General features: G+C 41.6%; 10 protein-coding genes across 10 annotated transcripts; 5 read left to right on the forward strand and 5 right to left on the reverse strand.

Moving 5' to 3' along the window:
- Positions 1–87: 87 nt before the first annotated feature.
- Positions 88–1,137, forward strand: PAS_chr1-4_0604 (C-3 sterol dehydrogenase; the record flags this gene model as incomplete). The annotated part of the gene is made up of 1 exon (XM_002490698.1): positions 88–1,137. The coding sequence occupies one exon, from the start codon at positions 88–90 to the stop codon at positions 1,135–1,137; it is 1,050 nt and encodes a 349-aa protein (XP_002490743.1).
- Positions 1,138–1,225: 88 nt separating this feature from the next.
- PAS_chr1-4_0605 (Hypothetical protein) lies at positions 1,226–1,939 on the reverse strand (the record flags this gene model as incomplete). Its single annotated transcript, XM_002490699.1, has 1 exon — positions 1,226–1,939. The coding sequence occupies one exon, from the start codon at positions 1,937–1,939 to the stop codon at positions 1,226–1,228; it is 714 nt and encodes a 237-aa protein (XP_002490744.1).
- Positions 1,940–2,076: 137 nt separating this feature from the next.
- On the reverse strand, positions 2,077–6,132 carry PAS_chr1-4_0606 (Membrane-associated protein; the record flags this gene model as incomplete). Its single annotated transcript, XM_002490700.1, has 1 exon — positions 2,077–6,132. One exon carries the CDS (start codon positions 6,130–6,132, stop codon positions 2,077–2,079), a length of 4,056 nt encoding a protein of 1,351 aa, XP_002490745.1.
- Positions 6,133–6,279: 147 nt separating this feature from the next.
- Positions 6,280–7,521, forward strand: PAS_chr1-4_0607 (COMPASS component SWD1; the record flags this gene model as incomplete). Its single annotated transcript, XM_002490701.1, has 1 exon — positions 6,280–7,521. One exon carries the CDS (start codon positions 6,280–6,282, stop codon positions 7,519–7,521), a length of 1,242 nt encoding a protein of 413 aa, XP_002490746.1.
- Positions 7,522–7,531: 10 nt separating this feature from the next.
- PAS_chr1-4_0608 (Aromatic aminotransferase I, expression is regulated by general control of amino acid biosynthesis) lies at positions 7,532–8,980 on the reverse strand (the record flags this gene model as incomplete). Its single annotated transcript, XM_002490702.1, has 1 exon — positions 7,532–8,980. The coding sequence occupies one exon, from the start codon at positions 8,978–8,980 to the stop codon at positions 7,532–7,534; it is 1,449 nt and encodes a 482-aa protein (XP_002490747.1).
- Positions 8,981–9,089: 109 nt separating this feature from the next.
- On the reverse strand, positions 9,090–11,462 carry PAS_chr1-4_0609 (uncharacterized protein; the record flags this gene model as incomplete). The annotated part of the gene is made up of 1 exon (XM_002490703.1): positions 9,090–11,462. The coding sequence occupies one exon, from the start codon at positions 11,460–11,462 to the stop codon at positions 9,090–9,092; it is 2,373 nt and encodes a 790-aa protein (XP_002490748.1).
- Positions 11,463–11,595: 133 nt separating this feature from the next.
- On the forward strand, positions 11,596–11,958 carry PAS_chr1-4_0610 (Hypothetical protein; the record flags this gene model as incomplete). The annotated part of the gene is made up of 1 exon (XM_002490704.1): positions 11,596–11,958. The coding sequence occupies one exon, from the start codon at positions 11,596–11,598 to the stop codon at positions 11,956–11,958; it is 363 nt and encodes a 120-aa protein (XP_002490749.1).
- An 832-nt stretch (positions 11,959–12,790) lies between these two features.
- PAS_chr1-4_0611 (Vacuolar aminopeptidase Y, processed to mature form by Prb1p) lies at positions 12,791–14,320 on the forward strand (the record flags this gene model as incomplete). Its single annotated transcript, XM_002490705.1, has 1 exon — positions 12,791–14,320. One exon carries the CDS (start codon positions 12,791–12,793, stop codon positions 14,318–14,320), a length of 1,530 nt encoding a protein of 509 aa, XP_002490750.1.
- An 855-nt stretch (positions 14,321–15,175) lies between these two features.
- Positions 15,176–16,687, forward strand: PAS_chr1-4_0612 (Hypothetical protein; the record flags this gene model as incomplete). Its single annotated transcript, XM_002490706.1, has 1 exon — positions 15,176–16,687. The coding sequence occupies one exon, from the start codon at positions 15,176–15,178 to the stop codon at positions 16,685–16,687; it is 1,512 nt and encodes a 503-aa protein (XP_002490751.1).
- A 1-nt stretch (position 16,688) lies between these two features.
- PAS_chr1-4_0613 (putative transporter SEO1) lies at positions 16,689–18,479 on the reverse strand (the record flags this gene model as incomplete). The annotated part of the gene is made up of 1 exon (XM_002490707.1): positions 16,689–18,479. The coding sequence occupies one exon, from the start codon at positions 18,477–18,479 to the stop codon at positions 16,689–16,691; it is 1,791 nt and encodes a 596-aa protein (XP_002490752.1).
- Between the last annotated feature and the right edge of the window lie 428 nt (positions 18,480–18,907).

Here is an 18,907-nt window from a genome sequence, read left to right on the forward strand (position 1 = left end):
AAATATTTATGTATCGTATAGAAAAAATCAAATAAACGAGATCTGAAAGTCTTACCACTCCAAAAACAAGCTGCTTCACTCTCCTCAATGTCGCAGTTCAACTCGGTTCTATTGGTTGGTGGTGCTGGATTCCTAGGATCCCATCTTGTACAGCAATTCCGCACCAACAAACCAGACGTTGAAATTCACGTGTTTGACATTCGTCCTTTTCCAGAGAAGCTCGCCAAGTACTTCACTTTCGACCCAAAAGAGATCACATTTCACCAAGGAGACCTGACCTCGGCAGAAGATGTCTCTAAAGCGATCAAGGATAGCAAGTGTCAAGTAGTGGTGCACTCGGCTTCTCCTGTTCACGGTTTAGGAAAGGACATTTACGAGAAAGTTAACGTGTTGGGGACGCAGACTCTCCTACAAGTCTCCAAGGAGCTCAACATCAAAGCTTTCGTGTACACCTCATCGGCTGGAGTAATATTTGATGGATCTGATGTCTACAATGCCAATGAGACGTGGCCTATACCTAAAGTTGCCATGGATGGTTATAATGAAACCAAGGCAGCTGGTGAAGATATGGTACTGAAAGCCAACGATCCTAAAAACGGATTCCTTACCATTGCGTTGAGACCTGCCGGAATTATTGGTCCTGGTGATCGTCAAGTCGTTCCAGGCTTGAGGCAAGTTGCTCGCACTGGTCAATCAAAATTTCAGTTAGGAGACAACAATAACCTATTTGATTGGACCTATGTTGGAAATGTTGCCGATGCCCATGTTTTGGCTGCTGAGAAGTTGTTGAGTGCTGACACTCGAGATGCTGTCTCTGGTCAAGCCTTCTTTATTACCAACGATGCTCCAGCGTACTTTTGGACGCTGGCCAGAGCTGTTTGGAAAGCGGACGGACATATTCCAGCCAAGACCGTCGTTTTACCCAGGCCGGTAGCTATTGTTGCAGGTTATCTCTCTCAAACTGTTGCTGGGCTTTTGGGTAAGGAGGCAGGTTTAACTGCTTTCAGAGCTAAAGTAGTCACTGCGACTAGATATCACGATATCACCAAGGCAAAGACGCTGTTGGGATATAAACCTCAGGTTGATATCGAAACTGGAATTAAATACACTCTGGAATGGCTCAATGAGGTTGTCTGATAGGCGAAAGCATGGATTGAGTCGGTTGTTTGGTTCAGCGTCTATTAGTGTCTATAATTATATAGGTAGAAAGAGAGAAGGGAAGGGCTTATACAACGATTGTGCTCACCAATGTACCAAGCATCAATGCTAACACTTTTGGTAGGAGTCTAACTGATGAGGACAAATCCTGCTTGCTCACTGTTGTATTTGATGTGTTGGTGTGGTTATAAGTAGAACCTTGCAAGAATTTACCGTCTGGGCTAACTCTGCTATCATCTTTAACCTGTAGTCCTGGAGGCGTCGAATCCCTAGATCTATTTTTTTGGGCCTCTGTTTTATATTTTCCTTTTGTGATAAAGGGAACTTTGGAAGTGGTCGATCCTTGGCTCACTGATCTGTTTCCAGATACAATCTTGGACCCATCCATTTTCAAGACTGAGTTTTTAGTCTTTTTGTTCTTTTTTGATCCTATGGCGGATGCATAGTCTTTTTCTTTGAATTGAAAACTGCAGGCATTTACTTCCTTGAAAGGTTCACAATCTTCATACAAAACATTTAAAAAGTTACTTGAAAAAGAATCGGAACACAAGTCATAACAAACGTGCTTTAATGATTGCAAGGCGCAGCATTCACACGCCAGATCATCAGCTCCACATTGATCCAGCTTTTTGAGAACTTCCTTGGCACAATGGTTCAGCACAGCCAAGTCTTGGTTATTGCATTTGTCATGAGAATCAAAACCATTAATTTCAAACGGCTCTTTCGCCATGTCAGCAGTTACAATAACTGCACTCAGTAACACCAAGCCAACAAACTTCATTTAAGTCAATACGAAATAAAGATAATTGGAGAGACCACAGATAGTTTTTGTAACCAGGGACACACTAGCCCAAGATGCATGTCCCAAATATTGAGGAAGAGCCGCATACTCAGCGGCTACAACATCTAACGTTCTACCTATTGAGCATCGTCGGCTGCACATATAATACACTTGATCTTCTTCTGCGTTCCTAAATTGAAAAGACATTTACTGTGATATCCATGGCGACAACGGAAAACGACAAGTTCGTAAGGACTGTAATCGTTCAATTGTACGGGTTCAATTTGCATGGCTCCATTCACAGTTGAATTGGTCATGAGCTCACCTTCATCATTGATAAAAAAGGAGGTCTTCTTAGCACTTTGATCGTCTTCCAATATTCCTTCTTCCCACATAGAGTACACTTCATTAGGCATGGAAGATCCCCAAAGCTTTTTACCACAAATTACACAATCGGTAACACCAGTTGTCCAGCCTAAGTACTTCTTACTGTGTAGCTTCTCCATCACCTTATAGATATCCTCATTGATTAGGCCCAGGGTGATGTTCAAGATTACCTTCTCAAAGCCGTAAACAATGAATATTTCCCTTAGCACAGCTCTTACATCGCCAAGTGTGGTAATCTTGGAAGAAGCTCTTTGAAGGAACGAAGAGAATACGTCCACAAATGTACTTTTGACATTTTCCGGAGCAGTGGTGGATTGGTAAATTCCTATAATATTCATAAAAGTATCTTGGACAAATCGCTTCAGGATATTGGTGGTTTCTTTACTGTCATTTCCGCCTTCTGTAAAACTATTGAATAATGCAACAGGCATTTCCATAACCTGAACCATTAGCTCTTCGTCATTCTCAATTTTCAGTATTTCTATAACCATCATCAAAAATTTCCACAATTGACCTTCGATTCTATGTACATCGCTTTTTGTGTTTTCTAGCTGAAGTTGTTGACCCAACGTAGATATATGCTGAATTAAAATCTGTAAGGCTTCTCGCTGCTTTCTTTCTTTCTCCAAAAGTAAAACTAGGGCCTCTATTTGATGAAACTTTGTCAAATAGGATTCAGCAGCAATAGCATCTATTGTAGAAACTTCAATTTTTTTTATAAATTCCAGCAAAGCCTCCTGATCAAACTCACAGAGAAGCTTAACATAAAGTGTTCTAAACTCTATGTAGACCACTGATCCATACGAGCATTTTTCTTGTTCAACCATTGCCGATATATACTCGTACTGTAGTTCTTCGTTTGAACTTCGCAAAATATTGTAATGTAGTTTTGGGCAGTACTTGTTGAGAACTCTAACAATATTACTGGGCTTTTCAATGGAAAACAGTGCTTCAAAATTCTCAGAAAGAAAGGTCTCAATACCTGCCTTCTCTTGGGAATTCTTACCGACTGACTCAAAGCAATTCTCTAAGGTTTCAACAAGGGTGCCAATATCATTATATGATTCATCTGAATCATCGCCGACATCTTGCAAAGCTTGTTTTTGCTTCTCTTGGAGCCACAGCTTCAAAAATGTATCATATTTGTGCTCATATTTGTAGACATTGAAAAGCACGTTAAAAAAACCACATTCTTCAAACACGCTGATCCACTCATTCAAATTGGGAATGTGGTATACTGACAGCAAACTTTGGAGACTCAATTCACATTCTTTCTTCAATGAGGGATCTGGTATTATACACAATTTTGTTAACACTTCGTGTAAAACAGATTCTGAGAGCCTGATAAACTGTTTGTATTTGGGATAATTTCTGGCTATAAATATTGCGAGAAGTGTATTTTCTTGGTCCTTAAAGTCATTGTCGTTGAAAACACCAAGGAGAACGTCGACGACATATTGTCTGCTGACTTTCCAATTTTGAAGATCATTAGAGAATGAGTAGTTGATATCTTCGTCATTCAACTGAGAGTCTTCAAACACTTCATTCAAAGCCGATAACATTGAAAAACAATCGTACTTTAAAAGAAGGTAGAGGTAGGGAAAAGCCGGCTCATGTTCCAAATCATTTGTAATGTGAAGTTTTCCCGCACCCTTGGGCCACTCAATCGAAGTACCATTGAACAGAACATAGTAGACACTTGACTTAGCCTGTGTTTCCTTGTCAAAATCAATGAGTCGTTCAATTGGATAATGTCTCCCGGTCAGAATGTAAGTGATATAACCGTAGACCGACCGTGCCTCAGCAGAAAGACTTTCCAATTCAAGAACAGACAGGTTGGCCGCTTCATTGGAGATCTGGATGATTTTCTTAATAAAGTTCACAAGAGGTGTAATATAGTCTTGGAAAAGATAGTTTGTTACGTATATCAGCAAATCCTGAAGCTTGTATTCTTCACAGAGTTGAACGGTAGCATCAATATCTAACTGTTCGATGTCCAATAAGCAGACTAATTGTTCAACTCTTTCGCCCCTATTCATCTTAAGATAAAATGGGATCATTGCCTTCAAAATTGAAGGAGTAAGTGTATGGATCTTATTGTTCAAAATGAACGGCTCTAACGTATTGAAAAAAAGGTACTCGTACCCGTGGATCATATAAGCTTCATAGAATTGATCGTAAGTTGACTGATCAACATCGATGGTAATCGAACAGTTTATGCAATTCTCTAGAAACAATTCCAAAAATGCTTCGTCTTGAAGTTGTTTTTTGGAGAATATAAAGTCCAATGAAGCGGTCATTATCTGTAAAATATGACTGGAAACAACGAGGTGACGTCGATTGTCATCTTTTGGCAACCTTAATAGGTTCAAATCACAATTTCCATCGTAATAGTCTTTTGCTTTCGTCAATGCTTCCAAATAGTCACCTTTTGAAAGCAATTCCAACAGTCTATCGGCCCAGTTGTTTAATGTTCCAATGTATATGTCATGCTTTCCCAAAATGAAAAGTCTATGCTTATAGACTTTGAAAACACAATGGTACATGAATGGAGTAAGCCTGTCTATTTCAGTGGTTGGCTTGAACAACTGAGTAACATGGATGCTTTTAGTGAAAAGGTCAATAATGGACGAGACTGTCATCGTGTCGTAATTGATCAAAAGAAGCCTGTGAGATTCTGTTATCAATGCAATAATGTCTTTAGTAAGCCAGGAAACACTGATAATGGCTTCCCTTCCGGCCCATCTTTTTTTATTTTCTAGCTTCAAAATCAAAGATTCTTGATCTTGGGAGTCCTTGATTGACTCGTTATTACAATCCAGGACTGTCAAGACATTGGACCAACAATACGCAAGTTTGGGCTGTCTCTTGCCATTTTCTGTCTTTACAGCAGGAAACCAAGCTAAACTACCAGTAATTGGAAGACGCTTGTTCATAGATTTGGGTTTTCCGACTTTGAAATGAGTTTGAAGTGATGGATTAGTTGAGATGACGAGAAGTACATTAGAAGTCATCAATGCAATAACTCCAATATTATCAGTACGGTCCATGGCAGTACCCAGAGCCAAAGGAGCAAATGAAAGAATCGTAGAGTCGGTAATTTTGTTATTATTCATGTGGTATTTTCCCAGTACATTTTTTGTTTGAACTCGAAGACCCCTGATATTTCTATAGCCGTTGTGCTGGACCATGATTCCCGTTATGTCAGTGGACAAAAGTGCCGTTCTTCGCTTTCCCATGAAGTACAAATTGTGAATAGGAGTGTTATGCAAATGACCATTAGCTTTCGGATTCTTCAGCAGGTCCTCTTTAGGAATAGCAGGGATTTTCAGTATAGGTACAGATTTACTAATTTCCCATAAATAGATATCTCCACTTTGGTGACCTGACGCAACGTGTGTAGAGTCTGCGGATAATGTGAGAACCGTAATCGGATCATACGTTGTGGCACTTTTCAATATCGTTCGCAATTCCTGTTTGTAGTCAAAGATAAGTACGAATCCCTTGGAGGTTCCTATGCAAATTTGAGATCCAGTAGCCATTGAGATTGGGGCTCCATGTTCGATTCTGGTAGCATGCGTAAAATGGGCCGACAGCTTCTTCAACTTGATCCATTTTATCGGCTCATTATCATCATCTTTAATCGGAGAGCTAGAACCATTCTTGAGTACGTTTTCTTCAATTGAAACGACACTAAATCTGGTTTTCAGTCTTTCATCAAAAGAAGACCTGTTTACAGTAGATGAAGAGACAATTGAAGGCGAGTATAGCCGCCCTTGAGACCCCTTCGTGTCTGGAGAGTCCATGGGGTTGAGAGAAAGTTGGCGGAGAGATCGGCCACTGTAGTATGAGACCTGATGGAGCGCGGGGGATTTCTTCTGGGAAGAGCGACACTAGCATAACATTTTCGTGATAAGTGCATCTAGGGCTTGCCTGTCTACACGCAAGTACAAATGAACTTGTCATTGCTGGATCCCTTTGCAGTTGCGAAGGAGTACCCTGAGGTTTTATTTTCCAAGCTGGAATTTGGCCATTCGACTTTGATAAAGTCCTCCTACAATAGCGATTACTTGGCGTCAGGAACAATTGATGGAGACATTGTGATTATAGACTTGGACACACACGGAATCATTAAAATCCTTAGAAATCACACCAGGGCGATCAATTCGTTAAGGTGGTCTAATTGTGGAAGGTATTTACTATCTACTTCGAGAGATTGGAAGGTCAATTTATGGGATTTAACTGCCAATGAACCCATAAGAAGTCTCCGCTTCGAAGGGCCCATATGGCAGGCGGAATTCTCTCCGAAAAACCAGCCCTTTGAAATATTTATTTCAATCTTTGAAGACGATTGTTTATTTGTGAATTGGGAAGATAAAGATGATATCAGGATGAGCCCCATCAGCGTTGAGGGGTCTGAAGAGTCCTCAAATCACTACATATTGACGGGTGTGTATCATCCCTCTGGAAACTTTCTTTTTGTGGGAACAAACAAAGGTTTGGTGAACATCATCAGTACAATCGATGGATCTACCTTATTTACGGAAAAGATAACTTCTTCCAACGTAAAAAATATCATTTTGTCCCAAACAGGTTATAGAATAGCGGTCAATTTTTCAGATCGTATCATAAGGCAGTTCAAGATTCCAGATTTGGTCAATGAGGAGCCCGAAAATTGGGTTCTAGAAGTAGAACACAAGTATCAAGACGTGGTCAATCGCCTACAGTGGAACTCTGTAAGTTTCAACTCCAATGGAGAATATTTGATCGCATCCACGTTTGGATCTTCTCATGAAATTTACATTTGGGAAACCACGATGGGATCACTGGTAAAGATTCTTGAAGGGTCCAAAGAAGAGCTAGTAGATGTGGACTGGAACTTCAAAAAGTGTGAAATCTACGCTGTGGGGTTGGATTCTGGAAAGATTTATATGTGGGGTGTGATTGTGCCTCAGAAATGGAGTGCTCTGGCCCCCGATTTTGTTGAGATTGAAGAAAATATAGAGTTCATGGAGAGGGAAGACGAATTTGACATAATACCAGAGAATGAAATGGCCCAGAAAAACTTGGAACTTGAAGAGGATATCGAAGTCGATCTTTTGACTAAAGACACAATAGACGCAAGAGGATTCTCCATAGAAAAAAGTTTTGTTATCCCTTTGAAGCTAGAACATTCACAAAATCTATTTGAGTGATCTATAATTTCTACAAACCAAACTCTTCCTTGAGAGCAGAGCCAAACCTTTCCAATCCCAGTTTAAGTTGGTCCAATGGAACAGCGGCATAGGTTCCTCTGAAGAAGATCTTGGAGTCGACTTCATTTGACAGCGCTTTCTCGGGGAATGAATGAGCTATTTCGAACCATGATCCTGGTATCATCAAAGCACCTTTCTTCATAGAGCTCTCAAAAATAGCATTCTCAACCTTGAGTGGATCACTGTCAAACTCAGTGGAAAATTTAGGGTGTCTAGCAGCATCAATAAACACAGTAAAGAACATACCAGCCACAGGAGGAACGTACTCGATAATTTCCTTAGGGAAACTGGCTGCGATGGCATCAATGGCCACATCTCTCTTGATGGTGTATTCAGCACGTAGACCCATCAACCAGTTCAAATAGCCATCATTACCCCAGCGAGAAAGTAAACCAGTTACGATGGAACTGGAGAATCCACATGGGTTTTGAATGGAAACCTCGTGGAGTCTGAAAAACTTCATCAACAGTGCTGGCTGACCAACGATCCAACCGATTCTGGTACCAGGAGCTAAGACCTTGGATAGAGAGTCCAGTCTGAGAACTCTTCCATCAACATCCATAGATAAAAATGAAGGCTCCAGAGCATTAACGAACTCCTCTTTCCCCTTTGGAGCGTTGTCCCTCTTTGACGCATCAGGTGTGTATGTTTCCATTTGTAAGAAATAGTAAGGTTCATCTTCAATAATCAAGAAATCGTACTTTTGGGATAACTTATAAATTGCCTGTTTTCTCTCCTTGTTCAACGAAGATCCAGTAGGATTGTGCCCTGTAGGGATGGTGTATAGCAACTTAGGGAGTTGGGATTTTTCCAATTTAGCTAGCTGTTCGTCCAATTTTTCAGGCAAAATACCTTCGGCATCCACAGGAATGGGAATAAACTTGACCGCCTGAGACTTTGCGGCTTCCATTGAAGAAGGGAATGTGTACTGCTCAACCAGTATGGAGTCGCCTTCGTTGCAGAAAGTTCTCAAAACTGCATCCCAAGCTTGGGTGTTTCCAACGGTAGCCAAAACGTCCCAGTCGTCGTAGGGTGGCTTATGGAACAGTTCAGTGTGTTCCTTGACAAATTTCAAAAATTCAGGTTGGCCTCCAGTGTGACCATATTGGAGAGATCTGGACAATGGCACGTCGAAGTCCTCAATTTTCTGCTTCAAGACCTCAGTCTTAGTGATGGCTTCACCTTCCTTGGGTGCATATCCAATACCATTCTCGAACGGAGGAGCCGGTGACTCAACGGTAATCTTGTTGAAAGGGAAATAATCCGAAAGAGGAAGTCCTCCTCCCAGGAAAATGAGGTCTGGTTGGCCAAAGTACTTGAAGGCGGTCTTAAGTGGAGAGGGCTGTCTTCTTTTCGACTCTTCTGACAAAAAATGAGTGAGATCCTTAGCTGGTGCCATTTTGGTGATGAGTTTTTATGGGGGAAAAATTGTGAACCTAGTGATCACCGCGAAGTTGAATTATAAGGAGATTGTGATAATATTCTGATTATGTAATCGGTGATAGCCTTCAAGGGATGTAGTGGTAGGAGGAGCCGGACGCATCTCGTTTCAGGTATCCCTGTTTGATGAGTTCTTCTATGCATTCCTTCACGATCGACGCTTTTGGGATTGAAATATTATATTCTTTCAAAAAGGATAGGATGTCGGCCAGTAGTTTGGAATGTGAACAGTCCCTTTGTTGTTTCATCGTTCTCATTATGAAGGCATTAATTCTGTTTGTAGTTTCCTTTTGAGCGTCGTAGTAATTTGATGTAATTGGTTCATCATTCTTGAAGCCTTTGGCTGGTTTAATGAACAATTTCTTGGATCTGTCCGAAAAGTCAGTGTTAATTGAAAAGACATCATCGTCTCGGAATGGCGTACCTTTCAATGGCTGAGACTGATTGTTTCTAAGTAGAAGTTTATATTTTCCAAGACAAAGGACTTTAAGACATTCTATGAGGTACTGCTTTTCAAGCTCGGTCACCTTTGCCAACTGTGCTAACGTCAAACTTTCAGAGTCATTAAATGCTAGGATAATTGCGGCGTAGTAGCCGTTAACTACCAACGTCTTGGCCTCGCCCTTGAAGGAAGTCTCAATCTCAAATCGATGTAGAAAATTGCACCACTTGTAACGAACCATATTCTTCTTAACAACTTTCTCCTTAAGTTCCGGATTGTCCACAACGGAAAGCAAGTACTGAGGCAAGCGAACATCATAATCAAGGGGAACTTTGGGCCAGCTCAAGTCCCTGATGATCTTATAATCCATTTCTATGGGCGTATCATTGGTAATACTGGACGTCAGTTTTGAGCTTATCTTGATGTCTTGAATCATGCTGGCAAGAGGACCAATCTCAGCGGTTACATCATCCGTCTTGAGATTGTTTATTATGAACTCTTCATCATCAAACTGTATGGATGAATTGTATAGCAGTCTTTTTGACAATTGGTTCTGATATTGCTTCAGAAATGCGGCTTTGTTCTTGAGCTTGGTAAAAATGAAACTGACTAGTTCCAAGTAATCTGAGCGTGAACGCTTCTTCATGTTGGACTCTATAAAAGACAACAAGGCACGAATCACTTTTTCTTGATGTAGATTCAGAGAATCGGTTAATGCTTTTTCAAGTTGACTTTCCAACTCGACATATGATATCCTGTTTTCTAGTTTTTGATTCCAGGTTACAAAAATATTGTTCGGCTGTAAAATGTAATCCTCCGTATACAACGAATCCGAGTTGAAACATTCTTCGAGCTGTTTCTTTACAATATCACCAAAAGCGTCCAAGATCAATCTGTAATTATTGGGGTTATCCTTAACACAAAACATCAAGAATTCAATTGAGTCAATATCTAGATAAAACAATGATGGAACTAGCTCCTGAGTGATTCTATAGATTGGTTCCACAACAAAGAAGTGGATTTCTCTTTGCCGAATCTTCTCAAACTTAGCATCCCATTCCTTAGCTAAATCTTGACTAATCAGCATTGAATTCTGGACCTTTGTGACATAATCTTTAGCCAATTTCTCATCTCCTATCCATTTATTCTTCAGTTGTTCATCACATACCCTTATCATATCGGGGAGGACATTCTTCAATTTAATCTTATTGTCAATCTCAAAATTCTTGATTATCTCCTTGAATTCGTTGTAAAGGTTTTGGTTTGTAAGCTTTCCAGTTGTTTTCAGCTCCTTGATCCACTCTGATAGATTTAAAAGAATTTTCAGTCGAGTAGGTTTCTGACTTTGATCATAAAGCATCAATTCCCCATCTCCTTCGTGTCCTTCTAGTTCCAGCAAGTTCTCCACAAACAGCTTCGTTGCAAGCACATCGATACTTTGTCTGGAAGATGAGTTTAGCAAATACAATTGGTTCAGAAAAATGACGACGAAATGGATTCTTTTGGTTTTCGTGTACCAGATATTCCAAGCGTCGACAAGGTGTTGAATCGCATTTTCTCCATCGTTTAGGATCTCTTCTTTCACCTCAGGCAATAAAACTTTAGCAAAATACCCCTCAATCGATTGAATCAACTCCTTGGAAACCTGCTTCGTGTAGCCACTCCTACATAAAAACGTGCAAATGGAATTGTAATACTGTAAGGGTTTCGAACACTTTGAGCCATTCAGGGTGTCTTCTGTGAATTGAAGCAGTTCGTCCTTCCACGCCTGAATTGGCAACGATTGGTCTTCGTTCTGCGGTGGAGGAGGGCCCACCTTCCTTTTCTTCAGTACTGGCGACTGTTTGAGTTCTGCCAGTTTGATGGGCTGAAAAAGAAACTCTTTTGTAGGTAAGCTAGGTAGATCATCACCCTTTTCCTGATCAGTGGGGGCCCCTTGCTCCTCAATGAGGCCCGCAAGACGGTTTAACTTGGCACTGATTGGAACTTGAGCCTCCATAGATAAGAGGAAAACCATACAGGGTAGAGAAAGTTCATCTTCGTTCGCGGGCAGGAGCATTTTTTTGTTTCAAGTTCCGCCTAGCGTGTTAGACCATCGTTTCCACTTCCCAGCTCTCTTTCACTCCACACGGATGGATCAGAAGGAATTATCACTCGATGCCAATGAACTGGTGAGAAGGTACAAAAGAGAGGGACATTTCGACAAGAAAAGAAAAGAGCTTCTAGATCAATTCAAGCTTAGTCCAGAATACAAACAACTTCTCGAGTCGCTCAAATCAGATGTTGAGTCCAGAGTAAAACAGGATCCGCTGGTGTTGTTGGATTCGTCCAAACGTGCCCAGGCTGTTGCATTGGCAGAAGGAACGGCAACAAGATCCGGCGCTTCCACTCTCGCAAATTATGCTAGGACCACTACGATCGAATCACAGACCCTCAATGCAGCAATAAAAGAGCAGATGGAAGAATTTCTCAAAAGCAACGAGACCAAACCGTAGGCCGATGTTGCATTGAAACGTTGCCGGAGAGAGAGTTTCCGTTACGGAGAATTCTCTTACTTGAACTACCTGCTTCTTGAACTAATCGGTTACCCATTTGAAAGTACTAAATGGGGAATTACCTTAATCGGGAAGCCGAGTACTAGCCGCATTTGATTTCCCAATTGGAGCACCTTTAAGGTACCTGTCATAATGCATGAACCTAATCGGGACCCCATATCATAAACCCAGTCCAGATCTTCGCCATTCGGGAACCCTTCTTTACAACACCTTTGATATGCAATTAGGACCTACCAAAAGCATACCGGGAATCCTATTGACTGACTCATCAGTTGCATAAGAATGGTACAGAAATGAGCAAAATAACAGAAAGTCTCCTCCCTGCATGACGTGAGCTTTGAGCTTTTATCTATCAATTTGTACTCGGATTTCTTGAGGTATCGAGGCACTCTACACTGTCCGTCCAATCTCAAAGCATCTACTACCACAATAGGCCATCGTCGGAGGACCACGAATTCCCTTTGGCGACATTTATCCCTCATTTTCATGCAACCATTTTTTAGATTCCCCAATAGAAATTTGAGCAGACACAATGCATTTGGGGGATTCACGGAGAATACCGAATAATGATGAGCACTATCAGCATCCGATTCCTCGGATCTGCCCACAGGAAATCCTGCAGCTGGCAGTATGTGCTTTCGCGAATACCCTGAGATAAAGCGTATATATCTTTATCAATTCCCTCTTTTACGGTCCATATTCAGTCTTCTATTTGTAACCAGTCAAACATTCTTTTTGAATTGGTTTATTTTTGAAGCAGATTTCCTTCGCTATGAAATATTTGCCACTCGTTGCTACCCTGGCCTCTTCGGCCCTCGCTGCTGGCATCAACTTCGCCCAATTACTGGACCAGAAGCCACTGGACATTGCCGATAATGTTAAATGGGAATTGAAGCCTGAGGTCGACTCTGCTGCTCTTCAAAGTGCAGTCAATGAGCTAGACTTGAAAATCGAAGCCAGCTATTTGTTTAAAGTTGCACATGGTTCCGTCTTTGAATACGGACATCCTACCAGAGTCATCGGTTCTCCTGGTCACTGGTCCACAATCAACCATGTCCTCGACACATTACATAACTTCAAACACTACTACGACGTTGACGTTCAGCCATTTGAAGCCTTTACCGGTATCCTTAAGTCTTTCTCATTGACCATTAACGGAGTTGCACCAAAGTCTGCAGAAGCTTTAGATTTAACTCCTCCTACTCCTGGCGGTTTTCCAGTGACCGGTCCAGTCGTTTTAGTTGATAATTATGGTTGTCAAGCTTCTGACTATCCATTCAACGTGACTAACGGAATTGCCTTAATTCAAAGGGGTTCTTGTTCATTCGGTCAAAAATCAGAACTTGCTGGTCTCCGTGGAGCCAAAGCCGCTCTCATTTACAACAACGTGCCAGGTAGTGCTAAGGGAACCTTAGGTGCCCCAACTCCTCATCAGGTACCATCGTTGTCACTTTCTCAGGAAGATGGAGAGGCCGTCAAGCGTCAGCTTCTGACTTCTGGAAGCGTAATTGCAACTGTCGCTGTCGATTCCTACGTTAAGAAGTTCAAAACCAAGAATGTGATTGCTACCACTCGTTACGGTAATGATAGCAACATTGTGATGCTAGGTGCACATTCAGACTCTGTTGCTGCTGGACCAGGTATCAATGACGATGGTTCTGGTACCATCTCTCTTTTGAACGTGGCCAAATACCTAACTAAATTCAAAGTTAATAACAAGGTTCGTTTCGCTTGGTGGGCAGCTGAAGAAGAAGGATTACTTGGATCCGACTACTACGTTTCAAAGTTAACCCCCAAGGAGAAATCTCAGATTCGTTTGTTTATGGACTACGATATGATGGCTTCCCCTAACTACGCCTACCAGGTCTATAATGCCACTAACAGCGAGAACCCAGTTGGATCTGAGGAGCTTAAGAATTTATACATTGACTGGTACGTTGAACAGGGTCTGAACTACACTCTAGTTCCATTTGATGGCCGATCCGACTATGATGGATTCATCAAGAGCGGTATTCCCGGAGGTGGTATTGCTACCGGAGCAGAAGGTTTGAAGACCGAAGAGGAGGCTGAACTATTTGGTGGTGAAGCTGGAGTTGCATATGACCCATGTTACCACTCTCTTTGTGACGATTTGGCCAACCCTGACTATGTTCCATGGGTTGTCAATACTAAATTAATTGCCCACAGTGTCGCCACTTATGCAAAGAGCTTGGACGGATTCCCATTGCGTGAGGAGCCTAGCCCATTCAAGATGACTGCCCAGTCAAACTTCAAGTACCACGGTCCAAAACTTGTCCTTTAGAGGTAGTACGTTATTAGATTAGATCCTAAACGTTAATTTGTGAATTAATGAATTTTTTTATTTAGAGAGCCCACTCACCCATTGGATATTGTAGAGTATCCGTAGTACTAATTAGGCAGGACTAATTTAGCATGGTCATATCTGACATCTCTAGGCTGGGCTGGCAGCTAAGATTAACTAGTTCAAGAGGCATGACGTTTATGACATCGCATAATCATTATACCTTATCAATGTAAGAGGACAATGCCAGTCCCTATGGTTCTTTACATTTTAGTATATGCTGGTACAAAAAAAGGATTCTGGTTGCGGCCATATCTAGCAGAAAGCACCGTTTCCCGTCCGATCAACCGTAGTTAAGCTGCTAAGAGCCTGACCGAGTAGTGTAGTGGGAGACCATACGCGAAACTCAGGTGCTGCAATCTTTTTTTCATTTTGCCTTTTCTGACCGGCAACTTACTAATTGGGAAAAAAGGTAATCGGCTGCCAAGCTGTACACACCAACTCTGTTTACTCTTGCCAAGCAAGGGATCCCTGAAAGTGGGTCCCAACTTCACTCCTGCGACTACAGGTTTAGTACCTTTATTTTCTGTCTCTAAGCTCCAACATTGAGCGAAGTCAAGTTCCAGGTTTCCAGAATGCGACAGGATTGTTAATTTGCTGCTTCATTCACATGATATGTGTTTCAAAGCAGCTCGTCTAATTTCGTTCTTTTACCCGAAAGAGAAGGTTCACAAATTGGTGCAGCATTTTCTATTGTCTACTTGATAAAGTTATTTGATTCGCGCACTATTTATCGCGAACCAAGCGCATAGATACTTTGCTGTGCTTCCCCCGTACTCTTGGCCAAGTATTTTTATGGGAAAGCCAAATACTGTATATTCGTCGACTGTGGAAGGTCCACCTTCCACTGAACAGCTCAATGAACAGCTCAATGAACAGCTCAATGAACAGCTCAATGAACAGCCAGAGGAACAAACCATAGAAGACGAGGACCTGTCGATTTTAACAGACTCCGAAGCTGAAGTAGGGGAATTTGTTAGAAAGTACGGTGATATCAATTTCAAGTACATTAGGAAACCGAAGGGCTCTGTTTGGTTCATACGGCCTCACGCTTTGAATTTCTTCAAGGATGGTGTGTTGTATCGTACGAAAGAGGAGAGAACCTCCGGTAAGACAGAATTGTTCCTGGATCTGATGTACGTGGGAATTATTGCAAACCTCGCTGGCTCGGCCTGCGAGGAAGCTACGATGGGGGCTCTCCTGAAATATGCTCTACTATTTATCCCCGCCTGGGTTGTATGGAGTGACATCAAAGATTTCACAAACTACTATTATAATGAGGATTTGTCTCAAAAACTCTATATATTGTGGATTCTGGTCCTCCTGACATTGTTCGCCAACTCAAATGGGGAGCTGTTAGAGGGTCGTAAGGGGGCAGCATTCACGATTGTTCCTTATATTCTCTGCAGACTGTCTCTTGCATTCAGTTTGTTGCTCTATTCGTGTTTCATTCCCCAACATCGGGTTCAGATGAGAATCTACGCCGTTACTATACTTGTTACCAGCTCGTTATGGGTTCCCGTCATATTTGTCTCCACAAGATCAAAGATTATTCTTGCAGTGGTAACAATCGTTCTGGAACAGGTGTGTTTCTGTGTATGCTATCACCCAGCAACCAAGAAAGCCCTCAAATTGCGAATGTCTACGGCTCTAAACATTGAGCACGAAGTAGAGAGGTTTGGAGTTTTCGTCACTATTGCCGTAGGTGAATTCCTATATAAGGTTGTTGCGGAGGGGCCATTGGGTGCCGGGTTTAGCTTAAAATTTGTCAGAGGAATCCTTCTGTTGCTTATTGCATATGACCTCTTCTGGATATATCAGAACGGATCCACAGCAACAAAGGCTACTCATGCTCTACGACGCAATGGTTGGACGGCTATTAGCTGGATTTATTTCCACCTCCCTCTTGTAGGTGGACTGGTCCTTGCTGCTGATGCGGGAGGCGATATTGCTTCTTCTGATTTTGCCTCAATATCAGAGCGATTGGCAACTTCACACGAAGAACAAAAAAAGCTGTTTGTGTTGTCGCTTTTTTTTACTGGAGGTTTATGTGTTGTATTGATTTGTATCGGTGTTCTTGCATTGCTGGATTTACCCCACGATCCCCCAAAGATGCACATCCTTCCAAGATTTTGGAGAGTTATATGGAGAATACCGGCTGGAGTACTGATTCTTCTATTAAGTTTTGCTCATCTGGATTTTACTGTTTTGATGGGAGCGGTTACAGGAATCCTTACAGCTTTGCTAATATACGAAAGTATTGTATTAACTCCAAGAGAAAACTTGGGATACCTATGTGAAAATTAGATTAGTCCTGTTTGTCAAAATCGGCGGAGCTGTCCTCTTGGTGTAGGCCAATGGGTTCTCTATCGGTTTCTGAGTTATAAAGTATAATTCCATTGTTAGCACATTCTCTCTTTTCATCTCTCTTGTAGAAATACAGAACAACAAAAGTCCAAACGATAAGACTGAAGGCTGCACATGCAGTAAACGTGAAACCTTTGAGGAACCTGGGTGCTTCAACTGTCTTCCAAACCAGCACAGATATGAATGCAGTACTTGTTTGAGCAAGCATGTTCATCACAACCAACATAATAGCCCTCTTTTGTGGATCCCTTCGACAGATATCGTTCATCCAAGAATAAAGAACTGGTGCCATAGCCCATCCAAAGTATTGCAAACAAAAGGCAAACCACTTAGCTCTTTCGGGAACATGCCACACTGCTAGAATAACATTACCAGCAATGTTGAACACTTGGGAGAACAATATTGCCTGCCAACGGGAATGGAATAAATCAGCATACGAGCAGGTTATAAATAACCACAGTAAACCAAGACCAGGTGTCAATGCAGTCATCTGCTGTTTCTGTCCGGGATCAAAACGACGACTTCCATCACTGTTCCTTAAAGAATCAATCCACAACACGTATGATCCTGAAGTACCGTTATTATTATTCCAGCAAAAGACGTTCCAGAGAGTCAATACATATATGTGCCAGGAGGAGAGAATTGATTTCCACAGATCCAGTTTGAAAAGTGACTTGAACAACTCTTTGTGATTCACTTGTGGAATTGTGGCAGTACGATTTCTCTTCAAACGCCTTCTTGCGATTTGGATGTCTTTATCAGAAAGGAAAATGGAATAACAGTTTTCTGGTGTACCGGGGATCATGTAGAATCCAATCAATCCAACAGCAATCGAAACAACACCATCAATGATAAAGATCCATTTCCAAGCCTCCAGTCCATTGAGTCCATCCAAATTGTCCACAATCGCACCTGAAAGCAAACCGGAAGTCAATAAGCCCAAGTATTGACCCAAGTAATACACCATTGATCTTCTCGAGATCTCATCAACAGTGTACCAGGAACCAAACAAGTATTGATAGGCCAAATAAGAAGGCGCCTCAAAGACACCAATAAAGAATCTGAGGGCTTTCAGCTGAGGAACGTTTTCAACCCTGTAAATTGCAACGGTGACGATCGACCAGGCAATATCCAAAGAGGGAAGCACGTAATTCAAAGGAACACCGTACAAAATGTACATGAAGGGAATCTGAAATATAATTGAACCAATGGTAAACATAACCTGAGTATTAACCAAATCATTACCTACCATTCCAATTCCTTCCTTCAGACCACCAATATAAGCGTTATTGATATTCGTCTGGTCCAGGTATTTAACCCAATAGGCCATCAAAGAATACAAAGTCAGAAGAACATCAATTTTCAGGATGACTCTTCTCTCTTCAGGTGTATCTGTCTCATTGAACCATTTGTACCATTTGTGTTTCTTTCTATAAGTTTTGTTGACTCTGTATTCGTACTCATCGAAGAAGTTCCACCATTTCCTATTCTTTTCGTCTCTGTACTCCACGGGAGACACTTCATCCTGTAGTTTAGCCTCACGAAGCAGCCAAGCTTCATCCTCAACTTCATCAGGAACTTCCCTGCGGACAGGCAAGAAACCCCACTTCAAACGACGGAATGGAACTACCACCGTACGATAAAAATATGAGTGAGACTCATCAGCCTGTTCCACTTCTACCTCTTTCTCTCTTTCTAGAACCTCGTTTTTCTTAGAAGAAGTTGAAGACATTCTCAATTGGATACAGCAACAAGGTAGGATCTGGTTGGTCTTTTATAGTTCATTTTTGTCATTCACATTCAGACGGAGTTGAAGTTCGGCATTAGCTGTTTTGGTAGGCAGGATCACACCTCATCACGTGTGCATCGATTTGCTCTGTTTTTCCGGCACGCTAAGCTTTTTTTTTTCAGAAATTTTCCTCAGAGTGAATATCATGCATGAGGTGACTATCCAAGACCGAGGCAGAGCGGTAGTTTTGCGTTAGCACCCTTTAAGGGTTCAGGGTTCAATCAAGTGAATCAAAGAGTCCAGTGGCTCATTTTCAAGGAAATAAATTATTTTGATGCATCCTGGTTTTCCTGTGTATTTAATTGTTGTGGAGATTTGAGTTGGCATTTTTTACTTGGAACTGTGGCTTTCAAGAAGAACAAGTTTCTGAC

Source organism: Komagataella phaffii, chromosome 1 (genome assembly GCF_000027005.1).
Source record: "Komagataella phaffii GS115 chromosome 1, complete sequence".
NCBI lineage: Eukaryota > Fungi > Ascomycota > Pichiomycetes > Pichiales > Pichiaceae > Komagataella > Komagataella phaffii.